We start from the raw sequence: 17293 nt of genomic DNA on the forward strand, positions 1-17293 counted from the left end.
ACCACCACCTTTCTGTGCCAAAGCCCAAGGTTCTTTTGTTTCATAACTATAATAAATCGATGTGACCAATCTAACCGTTGAGACTTCCAAATGAATGTAATTTTGTCAACTTAAAGCAGAAAGCTAGATACGTGAATAATTGCTCAATATGAGGAGTCAACTTGGAACTTGGACAGGGCACAGGACTGATGTTGAGGATTGATTCCTTGTTATATAGCAACCATCGTGATTGCTCTTTCTATTGATTTCAATGGTCTGCAATGCCAACTTAATGCCAGAGCAACAAGTTGAAAATCTTGCTTTGCAGCTCTAAGCCAGTACAAGTTGCAAGGAACATGAAAGTAGGCTCCACATTCCTTCATGTGCAGATTTTGGCTGACAATCTACATAGGAGTAATTTGGAATATCACATGAGCAATTCAAGGGGCTGCAGTAATTTTGCCCATAGAGGAGGTGAGAAGCTCCATGACACAATATTGACAGTGCTAGAATGTTGATCCCTGAACCAGGCGTCGGTGACACGGTGGTTAGCACTGCTGCCTCACAGCGTCATGGACCCAGGTTCGATTCCGGCCTCGGGTCATTGAGCGGAGTGTGCACAATTCTCCCTGTGTCTGCGTGGATTTCCTCCCACAGTCTGAAAGACGTGCTGGTTAAGTACATTGACCCAAACAGGCGCTGGAGTGCGGTGACTAGGGGAATTTCACAGTAACTTCATTGCAGTGTTAATGTAAGCCTTACTTGTGACTAATAAATAAACTTTAACTTTAACTGTGCTTAAACTCCCTCAACAATTTACATGGTCACTCTGACTTTGGGATGATTTTGCCAGTCTCTCCCAGATCTTGGAGAAAAAGAAACTGGTTTGGTTGGGTAGGTCTGTGTATCCCATCCTAGATGCACTGCCAGATTTGTTGAAGAATCGTGTTCAAGGTGACTGATTATAGCTGCATAGACGGTTCTAATCAAGATGGGTGTGTGTTTAATCTGTGCATCACAAAAGGCAACTCAGTATATTTTACATTGTAAACAAAATGTTTAATTGTGTGCTTAAAGAACCATTCCAGGAAATATTTTGCTTTTATTTTTCATTATCTTTGTTACTTGCCGACTGGTCTTGATGAGGAAGGAATCATTGTCCGCAACACTCAAACTAGTTGTTGTTAAACCTCTCATTCAAAATTTTCCGAGGTTATTTCTTTTTACCATGACTCAGGTTAATTTACTTTGGACATTAAGCATTGTTACCCAAGTATTTTTAGTTTGTTCCAATTGTGTCTTTCAAAGAATGGAAGTATTCCAGCTTAAACATAATGATTTCTTTCTGTGGGTTAATAGTTGCATTTTTGGTGTTCTTTTTTCTGAATGGTAACTGGTGTTCTTTGCTCTTAATTAGGCGGAACCTGAATTGCTGGCACAAAACAGAAGCCCTGAATCACACTCCAATTTAGGTTATCCCATTTCTAGATTTCACCGAAAGGACAATCTCAGTCAAAGGCAGCTAAATTTTCACCTCGCTTCTTCGCACCCACCACCCGCACCTTATCATCATCCCTCTAATCGACAGTTCCCTCATCAGCCCCCAGTACCTAGGCAACCGTATCCAGTACAGCAACATCAACTGCCACAACAACACAACCAATTGCCACAACAACAGCCATCGCAGCTCTCTCCTGCTTTCCCACAAGCTCCTAATCACACTTATTTTCCTACTTCCCACTCTCATCCATCTCCGCATTCCCCAAACAATGACAATGTGTGTCCGGATCAACCTCTCCCTGGTCTGGAAGGACTAAACCCACTGAGGTCAGTTCCACACTTCAACACCTCCCATAGTCGTCCATTCAATTTCATCGAAGACAATACCTCAGGACACGGGATGGGGGAAATTTTAGGTAAGCAATATTTTGAGATATGTGGGCACAGCAGGGGTTAAAACTTGTATAAGCATCCAACTTGTCTTAAAACCTTTTATATTACCTGGGAATTGATTTAGATTTAGTAATTTTGTAATGTGGAGCTTGCTCTCAGTCGTCTCATGAACTGGCCAGTGTGAAATGTTGGGAATTGAGAAAGCTTTAAAGGATTCCAAGCTCCAGCTGACAACTCTCTTGTGCACCAAATATTTATGTAGAATTTGGTTCCTTCAGTGCGAGCTGGGGTTCAGTGGAGGGCACTCTTACTTCTGAAGAAGAAGGTTTTGGGGTCAAGTCTCAAATAGAAGTTGAACACAATCAATGTTGACAGTCCAGTGCAGTACTGAGGGAGCACTGCGACGTTGGAAGCACCACCTTTGGAATGAAATGTTAAACCGAGGTCCCATCTACTCTCAAGTGGACAGTGGCACTATTTTGAAGAATAGCAGGGGAGTTATCTCCGGTGTTCTAACCAATATTAATCCTTGAACATCACCGCAAACTCACTGGTCATTATCATATTGCTGTTTGTGAAAGGTTGCTGTGCGCAATTTGATTTCCTTCATTGCAATGATTCCATAAGACCATAAGACCATAAGACATAGGAGCGGAAGTAAGGCCATTCGGCCCATCGAGTCCACTCCACCATTCAATCATGGTTGATTTCAACTCCATTTACCCGCTCTCTCCCCATAGCCCTTAATTCCTCGAGAAATCAAGAATTTATCAATTTCTGTCTTGAAGACGCTCAACGTCTCGGCCTCCACAGCCCTCTGTGGCAATGAATTCCACAGACCCACCACTCTCTGGCTGAAGAAATTTCTCCTCATCTCTGTTCTAAAGTGACTCCCTTTTATTCTAAGGCTGTGCCCCCGCGTCCTAGTCTCCCCTGTTAATGGAAACAACTTCCCTACGTCCATCCTATCTAAGCCGTTCATTATCTTGTAAGTTTCTATCAGATCTCCCCTCAACCTCCTAAACTCCAATGAATATAATCCCACGATCCTCAGACGTTCATCGTATGTCAGGCCTACCATTCCTGGGATCATCCGTGTGAATCTCCGCTGGACCCGCTCCAGTGCCAGTATGTCCTTCCTGAGGTGTGGGGCCCAAAATTGCTCACAGTACTCCAAATGGGGCCTAACCAGTGCTTTATAAAGCCTCAGAAGTACATCCCTGCTTTTGTATTCCAAGCCTCTTGAGATAAATGACAACATTACATTTGCTTTCTTAATTACGGACTCAACCTGCAAGTTTACCTTTAGAGAATCCTGGACTAGGACTCCCAAGTCCCTTTGCACTTTAGCATTATGAATTTTGTCACCGTTTAGAAAATAGTCCATGCCTCTATTCTTTTTTCCAAAGTGTACGACCTCGCACTTGCCCACGTTGAATTTCATCAGCCACTTCTTGGACCACTCTCCTAAACTGTCTAAATCTTTCTGCAGCCTCCCCACCTCCTCAATACTACCTGCCCCTCCACCTATCTTTGTATCATCGGCAAACTTGGCCAGAATGCTCCCAGTCCCGTCATCTAGATCGTTAATATATAAAGAGAACAGCTGTGGCCCCAACACTGAACCCTGCGGGACACCACTTGTCACCGGTTGCCATTCTGAGAAAGAACCTTTTATCCCAACTCTCTGCCTTCTGTCTGACAGCCAATCGTCAATCCATGTTAGTACCTTGCCTCGAATACCATGGGCCCTTATTTTACTCAGATTCCACTTCAGAAAGGTACTCTATTTGCTGTAACCTGCTTTGGGAGCTCCTGGGGTTGTGAAAGGTGCATAGAATTGCCAATCCTTTGTTTCCTTTCCTAAGTTTGTAGAGAGCACGGAATCCTAACATTAGACTGCCAGGCTGACACCCAAAGCCAAATCTGGAAGATAATGGCTTTGTGATGGAAGAGAAGCCCAAGAGATTTATGCTGATCATTGACAAAAAGCTTTTCTGGAGCCACCAGGGCCATCTATATACCCGGGTCAAATGGAAACAAATAACCTCACGGGATGTTGCTTCTCTTGTTAATTGTGACAACACCATCCATCAACACTGAAAAGAATATTTTGAACAACTTCTCAGCCATGAATCCATAGTGGCAGATGATGCTCTCCAGGCTGTTCCCCAATAACTGTGGTGGAATCCACGGGTGAATGACCATTAATGGGAGAGCTTCAACAAGCAAACCAAACAGATGAAGAACCACAAAGCCTGCGGCTCCAATATTATTCCACATGAGGCCTTCAAAACAGGTGGACCTTTGCTCATGTCAAAGTTCCATGCACTCATCCTATTGATTTGGGAGGATAAAGAGCTCCCCTACCTCTTCCCACCCCCAACCTAAGGAATGAGACTATTGTAACTGCCTTCAAGAAGAGAGATAGATAATTCAGGCTGTGGAAAGTATGGACGTATATCCCACTTGTCCATAGAGAAAATTCTGACGTGCATTCTCCTGAATTGCCTGCTTCTTATGGCTGAGGAAATCCTCCCGGTGGCATAGTGTGCTCTCAATTTTCCAGCAGAACCTCTAACATGGCCTTTGTTGCCAGACATGTCCAAGAAAAATATTAAGAATACCGGGAACTCTTTACAGAATTCATCGACCTGATTAAAGCATTTGACTAGGTAAATTACACGCCTTGGTGGATTGTGCTCCAAAGATTTGGGTGTCCGTGAAAATTCATCTCAATTCTTTAGGGTGATATACTACAGCTGTCTTGAGTGGAGATCTGAAACAGATGCCTTCAGAATCCTGAACAAGGTCAAGCAAGGATGCATGATAGCCACTCTACCTCTCAGTGATTATTCACTGTATTAAAGATCAACTGCCCTCTGCTGTCAGTATTATACATCACCTTGGTGGAAAACTCTTTAATCTCTGGATAAAAGCTAATTACTGTGGAGGCTGGAATCTGAAACCAAAAGAGAAAATGCTGGAAAATCTCAGGTCTAGCAGCATCTGTAAGGAGAGAAAAGAGCTGATGTTTCGAGTCCAGGTGACCCTTTATCAAAGGGTCAACTCTTTTATCTCAGTTGCCTCTGTGTCAATACTAATCTGACCACCATAGATATGCATGTGGATGATTGCAGCGACATCGCCAGAGTGCACCAGATTTGCAAGCTGCTCTCAACCTTTTCGATTCTGCTAGCAAGAAACATGGCCTGCCCTTGAATATTGCCAAAGCAAAAGTCATATCCACCCATTCCTAGTCAGCCAAATATTTCACCTCCTACAAGGAGAGACTTTGGAATATGTTGAGCACTTCTCATACCTTGGCAGCCACCGTTAATGAGGAGATCCAACACCTGATTAGCTGCACCAGTTCAATCTTCTACAAGGCATAGCAGTGAGTGTTTAACCACTAAAGTCCTAGTATACAGAGCAGTTGTCACCACCGTGCCCCTGTACTGCAGTACGACCTGGAATCTGTACAACGAAAGGTAAGCATGCTAGTGAAATTCCATCAGCAAACCTCCACTGCATCTTCCAGATTCAGAGAGAAAATTGTGGAACAAATGCTAGTGTCTTTCTTAAAGCCAGTTCCACAAGCATTCAGCAAAACCCTTGCAGAGTCAACTTTGATTGTCTGGACATTTGTGTTTGGATGGCTGAAGAGCATCTTCCCCCGCCAGGCCTTGTTTTCACCACTCAGATGGTTCCAGGGGAGGACAAAGAAAATGCTTCAAAGTTATGCTGAAGTTCTCCTTGCTGCAGGACAGCATTGACATTAATGGCTGGGAGGAATGTACCACAACTTGTCTGTCCAAGCTGCATCGTGCTTTGAGTCACCTTAATGATGAGGCAGTGTGTTGGTAGAGAAGGAAAGGAAGCAAATTCTGTACTCTGGATCCCACTGCGTTGAGGGATGTCCTGCCCCATGTGCTCAAAGTTCTGCAAGTTGAGAATCGGTCTGTTCAGCCAGATGAAAACCCATGGCAGAAATTTGTGATCCTCAAATCGAAGGACAACTGATAGCGACGAGAAAGTTTGTATCATTCTACCGATGTAGCCAAAAATAAATTAGCTTTAAATGTCTCCCATATGAGTTGCAGCCATCTTGTAGCTTCAGAAAAACAGTTTATTGGCAATAGTGAAATGAGGCCGAATGGCCGCCTCCTGCACTGCACGGATTCTATGATCGGCATAAGAGAGTTGTCAGTTTTGATGTAAGGTGGGTCGATTTAACTGGAAGTGGAGGCTGACTGGAAAGCAGAACGTGATATGACCTGGTGACAAAAAGTCTCTCAAAAAATCCTCTGAGGGAAATGGTAGTTTCAATAACTAGATTGGAGTGTGCACATTAAAACTAATTTTATGTCATGTGCACTTAAAGCACTTTTTAAAGGACCCCAGACTTGCATAAAGAGGCTGTTTTCACAAGTGCCTCTGGAGACTAGTATATGTTCTGAAGTAGGCACTTGGCCCAGCCTTAATGGACTATTCAACAGTTCCTCACCCTGAGTAGCATGAGATCTGGTGCAAAACATTTTATTCCATATGATTAACTAAGACATAGAGCATTTGTATGTTTATACTGGGAAGTAAATTTTGGAGGAGTGTTGTGTGTGTCAGACAGAGGTTTGAAACCTGGAGTTGTACTTGTACTTTTGGAACCAAGGTGAATGTTAATGTGGTAACCATAAACATTTTAAACTTGAGCTGTTTTTTTTTTAAAAAGAGCAATTCTGTAGTTTCACAAGTATGCAAGTTTTCTTTGTGTTCATCTGGTTTGCATTAATCTATTGTTGGTGCACCCAAAATGTGGCGTTAGAATATTTTAAAAAGGAATAAACCACACAATCATTGTGCTTGCACTGCTGTGCAGCTAGTCTGTCGATGAATTGTTTTACTTCCTGGTGCCATGGCCTAAGAAATGCATTCCATCCATCAGTCCTCCTTTGAAAGAGAAGCTGTAAAAATTGTTGACTTAATCATTCGAGCATATAATACTTTAGTTATTCAAACAATCCTCTAAGACATTAGATAGGTTCACATTTGAGTGAAGTACTGAGGGAGAGCTGGATTGCCAGAGGTGGCATTTTTGGATGAGATACTAAACCTAGGCCCTGTCTGACTGCTTTGTGACAGATCTATTCATCCCACTCAGATAAGAGCAGGGGGTTCTCCCATTTTCTCAACCGCTCCGCCAAATACAGATTATTTAGCCATTCATCTCATTTGCTATTTGTTAGGATCTTTCTGCTGCATTTGCCTCCTTAATAGTGACTGCAGTTCGAAAATCGGTAGATTTTATATGAAACAACTTGATGTTCTTGATAAATATATACAAGTTTTTCATTTATTCACGGTTTGTTTAAGAGTTTCTGAGCCTGGCATTGGGAGTTGACAATCCATGAGGCCATAGCTTTCAGGATGTGTAATGCTGTGTTTGTATTGCAAAGTTCCTTAGCGTGGAAATTGTTGTCACCAATGTAAATAACTTTCACTAATCAATATTTGAAAGATTTCAGTAATTTCTAGTTGTTTTTTCCAATCCTTGCAATCACATGTAGATTCATTGCATAGCAACACAGCTGAAGATCTCATGAGACAGCATTCAAGAATTCACCCGTGGAATGAGCATCAGGACTATGTCAACACAGGGAGTCCATCATATCCTCACCAACTACAACAACTCACTCACGCATCCCAGCAACAAGTCAGGTATTCACAACATGCTGTCAAAGGGCAGTGGAAGCACGGCAATAATCCTGAAGAGGAAAATGGCCCCACATATCAAAGGTACTGTCTTAACTGCAATGCATCAAAACTTTGAGGTTTTTGTATTGTTGGACCATATTAGAAAAAGTGTCAGTGTTGAGGAAGCTATCTGTTGACAGAATCTCCAGGGTGAGGCCTACCATGGCCTTGAAGTGTTTCTCAGAGAAGTCCACCTGATGAAGGAGCGGCGCTCCGAAAGCTTGTGCTACCAAATAAACCTGTTGGACTTCAACCTGGTGTTGTGAGACTACTTACTATGCCTACCCCAGTCCAACACCGGCAATTCCACATCATTTCTCAGAGAAAAACAAAAGTTAAACTGAAAAACACAACGCCAACATCTTGTTGCATGAGAACTGGGTGCTTTGATTTGGGGTGCTATATATTTTTTGCAGTTCCAAAATGTAGGTAACAATCTAGCCTCAGCTTCAGGTTGGTTTCAGTGAGCAATAGGACTGGAGAGCAACGGATGGATGAAAAATTGTGCTCCTCACCTTGGAAATGCACGTCTGGAAATTAATCACATTACACATTGCTGCATTTCTCAGGGGAGGAACCTAATGCACCTATTGCATTTGAAAATAACTCCCAGCTATTTTTTTATTGCTGACTTTTTCAGTTAATTACTCAGCCAGACTACTGCTGGACTTTATCCTTCTCTTGAAGTAGAACCTAAGAGTAAGATTTATGTGACTAATATGATGGTTGCTTTGTACACCAAGTACACCGTGGAACATACTGGCAAGAAATGTCGCAGTAAAATGATTTTCTTTGACCTGACTTTTTAACAAAGTTGTGTTCAAAGTTTGGAAGAAGGGGTGGAAATGAGGGCTGACCACTTGATCTAGGAGTTAGCCATGGGCACAGGTTCTTTACTTGGCTGAGGCAGAGAAGCCAGGAGGTGAGAGAAAGTAACATTTCTGAATTGTGAAAATGTTTAAATCGAAAGCACATCAGGTTACCAGCTTTTCCTTTCCTCCTGGTTTACAAAATATTTAAGTGGTTGCCTCTCCCCTTGATTACGATGCAGCGATCCCTGCCGTACATGCTTGTGTGCGGATAATGGACAGATTGTCAGAAATTAAATCGATAGTTGACCATTAATGCTTTTATATTTTACAAGTGAAATGATTTTTAAAAATGTTAACCAACAGTAATTAAGATTAACAGTAAAATAAAACTGTATCAAGATCATTTGTATTATTTCCTTCAGATTCCCAGGGTTGTTAAGAGAGACAACACCTTCAGATCAGACTGAAAATAAGGAACTGAATGAGATGCCCCTGCAGTCCCGATTGTTACAATACAGACAGATTCAGACCAGAAATCCTCCTGTACATCTTCCTACAGCTAACGCAAATCACAATAGCCAGTATCCCAATTTGAATGACAGTAACTCTTCCCTTGAACCCATCAACAACTCTGGCTTTCAGCAGCTTCCTCAGCAGCCAATGTATAACCCCGCATACCCGGTACCTTCAGGACACACGCCGCCACCACCTTCTTCAAAGTATCTGCAGCCCGAGGGCTCATGGACGCTTCCTGGTGTGCAACAGAACCACCTGCTGGGGCAAAATATACCCTATGGCATTTCACAGTTGCCTCACAGAGCAGAACCACATCCCATAATGTCTCTACAGCACCAACACAACAGTAGAGAGGACTCATTTCACCCAATCTCTTCTCGAACAGTATCTGTTTCTTCGCTTCACAGCATAGAAAAGGTAAGGATCCTTTTGTAATTGCATGTCATCAGATTTTCATTGATACAAACATTTACTCTTCCAAAATCTCTCGCCACTCGTCAGCCTGCAATAGAGCATCATTTGTGTAATGTATTTGTGACTGATCCTTCCCAAGTATTACTAATCTTCATTGTCTTCATAAATCTTCATTGTACTGTCGCAGGATGGTTTTCACAAGCCACATGAAGTTCCTTCGCCTTTTCGCAGAACTTCATGTTTGGGGAAATTGTGTATTTGAAAGTTGTGTATATTTTAACATTTTTGTCATCCAGTCTCTATGGCTCGAAAAGGAAGCACAAGACACTTCACTCTTAAATTCACAAGCTCAGCCTTCAGTGATAATTGAGCCCTTCCAAGTATTTCTTGTGCATTTTTAATTGTAATTGGGAATAATCGAGTATTCTGGTTCTCTGACTATCCTTTCAGTCTTGTTTTGGGATACTCAGGTGTAACTAAGGATATTCACCCCGCACTCGTGACAGCTGCAATTGATATTGATGCCGTTTTGATACAGTTTGATTATCCGTAATTTCTGTATACTCTACATCTAACATGTCCTCCAAAGTATAAATAGCACTGGCATTAACTTTCAAGTAATAATTCCTTCCAAAGCCATGACTTCTGCCACCTTGAGGAACAAGAGCAGCAGATACATGGGAACACCATCACCTGTATGCTCCCCTCCAAGCCACGCACCATCCTGGCCTGGAACTCTATCGTCGTTCCTTCTCAGTCGCTGGGTCAAAATCCGGGAACTCACCCCCAAAGGGCACTATGGGTATACCCACACCACATGGACAGCAGCAGCTCAAAAAGACGGCTCGCCACCATCTTCGCGAGGGCAATTATAGATGGGCAACAAATGCTGTCCTAGCCAGAGAAACCCACATCCCGTGAAAGAATTCTTACAAATTAGTAGAAAAGACCTTGCAGCCAATGCAAGTAAATTTGGTTCACATGTACATATTTACTGAGCAAACATTTACCACCATTAAGTAACCAAGGCACTAAAGCACCTTCAGATATTAAAAGAAAACACTTGCACGCTTAACATTTTGCCAACAAATGAACAAAAAAGGTTTCAGCACTGCTCATATTGAAATCAAACGCCCAATGATGATGTCTGTAATTCATTTATTTACTCATTAGAAATGCAATTAGATTCTCAATTAACCACAGTGGCTAGTGAGTAAAGTGAGATAATGGAGTGCTTTTAACAGAATTCAGTTTATCTTCTCACCCCTGCCCCATCCCTTTTCCTCCTTTTTGTAATAGATCTTTGGTATTTAAATAGAGTAAGCTCGGGACTTAAATGACTTAAACTAGAAAATCAATATTTTACCCATTTTAAACCAGTAGTTTTCAGATTAGCTAAATGAGTACAGCTAGTTTGATCGTTCGGATGTGTTTTGCATATGAAAGGTTCCCTTTTACAAAAACTGGTCAGTCTGCCACAGAGTTGTCCAATTTTTCAGGCATTGCAAGGGGTGACACGGTGACACAGTGGTTAGCACTGCTGCCTCACAGCGCCAGGGACCTGGGTTCAATTCTGGCCTCGGGTGATTATCTGTGTGGAGTTTGCATGTTCTCCCTGTGTCTGCGTGGGTTTCCTCCGAGTGCTCCGGTTTCCTCCCACACTCCAAAGATGTGCGGTTTAGGTCAACTGGCCATGCTAAATTGCCCCTTAGTGTCAGGAGGATTAACAGAGTGAATTCATGGTGTTACGGGGATAGAGATTGGGTGGGATTGTTTTCGGTGCAGACCCGATGGGCCATATGGCGTCCTGCTGTACTGTGGAGAGTCAGATTCTATGAAGCCAGGCAGCATCTATGAAGTGAGAAATAGAGTTGCTGTTTCAAATCAAATATAATCCAAACATGTGCGGGTTAGGTGGATTGGCCACGCTAAGTTGTCCCTTCGTGTCAGAGGGATTGCTGGGGTAAATACGTGGGATTATGGGGATAGGGTGAGATTGTTGTTGGTGCAGACTCAATGGGCCAAATGGTCTCCTTCTGCACAGTGGGATTCTATGATGACCCTTTCAGAACTGAAGGAAGGTAGAAATATAATGGTTTTTATGCTGTTGAAAAGGAGGAGAGTGAGGAAGAACAAAAGTAGTTCACATGTACATGATTACTGAGAGGGCAGAGGCTGGGTGAGATCAGATGACAAAGATGTCATAGAACAAAAGTCAAAGAGACTAGTAATGTTTGTAAAGCAACAAAGCATTTGTCCAGAGTGTGTGTGGATGGCAGAATAATGAATAACTGTCTGAAAGCAAAAACTAGTTTCAGGCCGATACATGACCAAAAAGCAGAATCAGAATGGCATTCAGAATTCATAGCCTAAATTGTTGAAGTCAATGTTGAGTTCAGAAGCCAGTAACATACCTAATTGGAAGTTGAGTTGCTGTTCCTCGAGCTTGCTTCACTGGAACACTGCAGCGTGCAGAGGTCAGAAAGGTGAGCATGAGAGCAAGGTGGTGAATTAAAATGGCAGTTCAGCATGAAGAAGAGAGTCATATTTGACTCAAACTGTTAACTCTGTTTCTCTCCCCAACGATGCTGCCAGACCTGCTGAGCTTTCCCATCACTTTCTGTTTTTATTGGAGTTCCATGATGTTGATTCCCTTGAAGTTGTTCTTTTTCTAGGATTTTGTCCTTTATATGAGCCACAAAGATCAAGAAATGTTTCACTGTGCCAGTATCAAAACAAGCCCAAGTCCTCATCTGGCATGTGCACATGTGCAGCTTTTAGCAGGAGCAATTGGATAGTGATCAGGGACTATGGCTCTGTTCTTTTTTGCTTTCTGCCTTTTAATCCAGGGACGCTGAGAACTGTTGACTTGACTGCAGAGGCTTGCTGAGTTTGTAAATTTATTCACACTGGCAGAGCTTTTATCAACATAGGAAGCACAAAGGTTGTGGTTGTTGTAGGTTGGTCATCTCAGTCCCAGGACATTGCTGCAGGAGTTCCTCAGGGTAATGTTCTCTGCTAAGATACCTTCAGTTTCTTCATCAATGGCCTTCCCTCCATCAAAAGGTCAGAGTGGAGTGATCACTGATGATTGCACAATGTTTAGCACTATTCACAATCCTCATACTGAGGCAGTCCATGTCCATGTGCTACAAAACCTGGACAACATCCAGGCTTAAGCTGATAGGTGACAAGTAGCATGCATACCGGGCAATGACTATCTCTAACCAGAGAGAATCTAACCATCTCCCTTTGACATTAGCATTATCATTGCTATCAACATCCTGGGGTTATCATTGACCAGGAACTGAACTGAACCAGCCATATAAATGCTGTGGCTACAAGAGCAGGTGAGAGACTGGGAATTCTGCGGCAAGTAACTCACCTCCTGACTCCCCAAAGTCTATCCATCATCTACAAGGCACAAGTCAGGACTGTAATGGAATATTTTCCAGTTCCCTGGATGAGTGCAGCTCCAACACCACACAAGAAACTCAAGATCGTTCAAAGGAGCCTGCATGATTGACATCCCATCTACCATCTTATTCATTCACTTCCTCTACCACCAGTGCACAATGGCAGCACTGTGTCCTGTCAAGAAAATGTACTGTAGCAACTGGAGGCTTCTTCAATAGTACCTTCCAAGCCCCTGACCTCTATCACCTAGAAAGACCAGGGCAGTAGATGCATGGAGCACTGCAACCTGCAAGTTCCCCTTAAAGCCACATGCCATCCTGACATGTAACCAAATCACTGCTCCTTCACTTTCATTGGGTCAAAACTTTGAAACCCCCTTCCTAACAGCATGGTAGGTGTACCTACACCACGTGGACTGCAGCAGTTCACAAAGGTGATTAATCAACACCTCTCAAGGGCAATAAATGATGCCTAACCAACAATGCTCACCACTTGTGAAAGTTTAATATTAAAAATCAGCAGAGGGTCTCTTTTCACTCCAATCCCAATAATAGTGTTGGGAAAAGCATCAGACAGGAAATCAGAGATGCATGTGTTAAAGGAACATCTGTGATTTTGGGTGACTTTAATCATCGAATCCCTACAGTGCAGAAGAAAGCCATTCAGCCCATATTGTCTGCATCGACAACAATCCCACCCAGGCCCCTCATATTTACCCTGTTAGTCGTCCTGACACTAAGGGGCAATTTAGCATGGCCAATCCACCCATCCCGCATATCTTTGGACTGTGGGAAGAAACTGGTACACCCAGAGGAAACCCACACAGACATGAGGAGAACGTGCAAACTCCACACAGTCACCCAAGACTGAAATTGAACACAGGTCCCTGAGAGCCAGCAGTGCTAACCGTCATGCCGTCCTGCAGATAGATTGGGAGAGTCAAATTAGTCACAGTACAATCGAGGAGGAATTTCTGGAGTGCATATGGGATGGTTTTCTGGAGCAATACGTTGAGAAACCAACAAGGGAACAGGCCATCTTGGACTGGGTGTTGTGCAATGAGAAAGGATTAGTTGGCAATCTAGTTGTGAGAGAACCCTTGGTGACGTGTGACCCTAATATGGTAGAATTATTTGTGAATGGTGATGTCGTTGATTCAGAGACCAGGGTCCTGAATCTCAAAGGCAGCTGTGATGGTATGAGACATGAATTGGCCATGATGGACTGGGAAATATTACTGAAAGGAAAGACAGTGGACAGGCAATGGCAGACATTTAAAGAGCAAATAGGTGAATGCCAGAAGTTGTTTGTTCTTGTTTGGCACAAGAGTGGTAAGGGAATTGTGGCCAAACCATGGCTTACAAGGGAAATTAGAGATAGGATCAGATTCAAGGAAAAAGCTACAAATTGGCAAGAAAAAGCAATAGGCCTGAGGATTGGGAGCAGTTTAAAATTCAGCAAACGAGGACCAAGGGATTGATTGAGATGGGAAAAATAGAGTATGAAAGTAAGCTAGAGGGGAACATAATTGTCTATAAAAGTTTGTATAGGTGTGTAAAGAGAAAAAGATTGACAAACAAATGTAGGCCCCTTACAGTCAGAGCCAGGAGAATTCCGAACAGGGAATAAAGAAATGGCCGAGGAATTAAATTCATACTTTATTCATGTCTTCCTTTGTGAAGACAGAAAGCAATGTACCAGAAATGCTGAGGGAAACCTGTTTTAGTGAGGAGCTGAAGGAAATCAGCATTAGTAGGGAAATTGTTTTGGGGAAATTGATGGGATTGAAGGTGGATAAATCTCCAGGTCCTGATAAACTTCATCCCAGGGCCCTTGAGGAAGTGGCCCTGGAAATAGTAGATCCATTGGTGGTTATTTTCCAAAATTCTTTGGACTCTGGACTGGTTCCTACAGATTGGAGAGTAACTAATGTAAGCCCGCTATTCAAAAAGGGAGGTAGAGAGAAAACAAGGAACTATAGTCCAGTGAGCCTAACGTTGGTACTGGGGAAGTTGCTAGAGTCCATTGTCAATTATTTCATAACTCGGCATTTGGAAGGCAGTGGTACAATCAGACCAAGTCAGCATGGATTTACAAAGAGAAATCATGCTTTACGAATCTATTGGAATTTTTTGATAACCAGTAGAGTTGACTGAGGCGAACCAGTGGATGTGGTTTCTTTAGACTTTCAGAAGGCTTTTGGCAAGGTCTCACAAAACAGACTACTATGTAAAGTTAAAGCACATGGGATTGCAGGTAATGTCTTGAGATGGATAGAAAGCTGGCTAGCAGATAAGAGGCAGAGTTGGCATAAATGGGACCTTTTTCTGATTGGCAGTCAGTGACTAGTGGGGTCCCGCAGGGATCTGTGCTAGGACTCCAACTGTTCACATTATATATTAATGATTTGGAAGAGGGAACTGAATGTTTTATCTCCAAATTTGCAGATGATACAAAGTTGGGTGGGAGGGTGAGCTGTGAGGAGGATGTAGAGATGCTTCAGCGTGATTTGGACAGGCTGAGTGTGTGGGCATCTGCATGGCATATGCAGTATAATATGGATAAATTGAGGTTATCCACTTTGGTAGCAATAATAGGAATTCAGATTATTATGAATGGGTGTAAATTGAGAGAGGTGGATACTTAAGACTTTGGTCCCCTCGTGCATCAGTCGCTGAAAGTAAGCACACAGGTGCAGCAGGCAGTGAAGAAGGCAAATGGTATGTTGGCCTTCATATCGAGAGGATTTGAGTATTGTGATAGGGATGTTTTGCTGTAATTGGAAAGGGCATTGGTGAGGCCACATCTGGAGTATTGTGTGCAGTGTTGGTGTCCTTATCTGAGGAAGGATGTCCTTCCTCAGAGGGAGTACAGCGAAGGTTTACCAGGTTGATTCCTGGTGTGGCAGGTCTTTCGTATGAGGAGAGACTAAGTCGGTTAGGATTATATTCACTGGAATTTAGAAGAGTGAGAGGATCTCATAGCAACTTATAAAACTCTAACAGTGTTAGACAGGGTAGATTCAGATAGAATGTTCCCAATGGTGGCGGAGTCCAGAACTAGAGATCATAGGAGCAAACCTTTTAGAACTGGGGTGAGGAGACATTTCTTCACCCAGATGGTGGTGAATGTGTGTAATTCATTACCACAAATGTAGTTGAGGCCAAAACGTCCGATTTCAAGAAGAAATTAGATATAGTTCTAGGGGCTAAAGGGATCAAGGGGGGCGGATCAGGATATTGAATTTGATGATCAGCCATGATCAAAATAAATGGTGGAGCTGGTTCAAAGGGCCGAATGGCCTACTGCTTCTAGTTTCAATGAAGAGGGGATGTCGTTAACATCATTGCTAGCCCCTGCCAGGTTTAGAATTGGCCACTTGTGTAAGAAATCTTCCATTTCCATGCGAGCAAGAGCTTCTGCTCTGCATTGTATCCTTGTTTTTCCTCACACTCCTCCTGGTAGTCTGGCTGACAGTGGGAATAATACACCAACCACAAAGCTCCCTCCAGTCTATTCTCAGAATAAGAGGTAGACCATTTAGGACCAAGATGAGGAGGAATTTCTTCACTCAAATGGTGGTAAAACTCTGGAATTTTCTACTCCAAAGGGCTGTGGAAGCTGATTCACTGCCTATGATTTCTAGATAAGAATGGCATCCAAGGATATGGTGATAGGCAGGAAGATGTCATTGAGGTTAAAGAGCAGCCAGGTCTAGTTAAATGACGGAGTGGACTCAAGGGGGCAAATGACCTACTCCTCCTAAACTCCAGTAAGAATGTGCATGTTCGACAAACATTGTTTGAGAAAGTTACAATAAAAAGAGAGAATTCCAGATGGCATATACATATTTCACAATTCTTCACCCAGTAGGAGATTAGTATTGTCCTAGTATTATTAGCATTATCCTATAGATTAATATTATACTTGGTTAGTGAATTCCATGAGATTTACACATAGAGTGTTCTAATCCCAGTGCTTTTTAATCTGAATCGTCTCATTGCAGTGCTAGCAGTGCATCGTCAATGCTGCCAAAAATACCTTTCCGATTAAAACACTTTTGTTTCTGTGCACACTCTGGCAGAAAACCAGTCAGCAGATAGGTGGCTGGCATGTTGAGCAATCCAGCAGCATTGGAAGCTATAGCACAAGGAGCAAACACTTGTGCTTTGTCTTGCATTTTTAGATGAATTATGCGGGCACTGATGTTTCATTGCAGAGTTCGGTGATTTGCACAAATGTCAATAGTTATCCTAGAAGGGTGCACTAATTTCAACATTGGATTGCAAACTAAAAAACAAACATGACTTTTGAAGTAACAGTTGTACGTGGTGTATCTGTCTTGAAATCCTCCATTGAGTTTGGTATGCTTGGTCTTCGTTCCAACTGCTAGTTCAGCAGGAAGAGAAATTCAGATGCAGAGAATTGCACTGCAGGAATCCACATTTTCTTATTCATGCTTATTAACATGGCTGAGATTGCTTTTTAATCCTTACTTTCATGTTATGCAA

The 17293-nt window shown here is 42.6% G+C and overlaps 1 protein-coding gene across 3 annotated transcripts in view; it reads left to right on the forward strand.

The window, feature by feature from the left end:
- Positions 1-17293, forward strand: part of helz (helicase with zinc finger) — a 255595-nt gene that overhangs the window by 210974 nt on the left and 27328 nt on the right. For all 3 annotated transcript variants that reach the window (XM_078225782.1, XM_078225780.1, XM_078225781.1), the window contains exons 27-29: positions 1397-1895; positions 7437-7665; positions 8858-9368. In XM_078225782.1, the coding sequence (XP_078081908.1) occupies positions 1397-1895; positions 7437-7665; positions 8858-9368 (1239 nt within the window). The remainder of the gene's footprint in view (positions 1-1396; positions 1896-7436; positions 7666-8857; positions 9369-17293) is intronic.

The sequence above is a fragment of the Mustelus asterias genome, chromosome 12 (assembly GCF_964213995.1).
Source record: "Mustelus asterias chromosome 12, sMusAst1.hap1.1, whole genome shotgun sequence".
NCBI classification, from domain to species: Eukaryota; Metazoa; Chordata; class Chondrichthyes; order Carcharhiniformes; family Triakidae; genus Mustelus; species Mustelus asterias.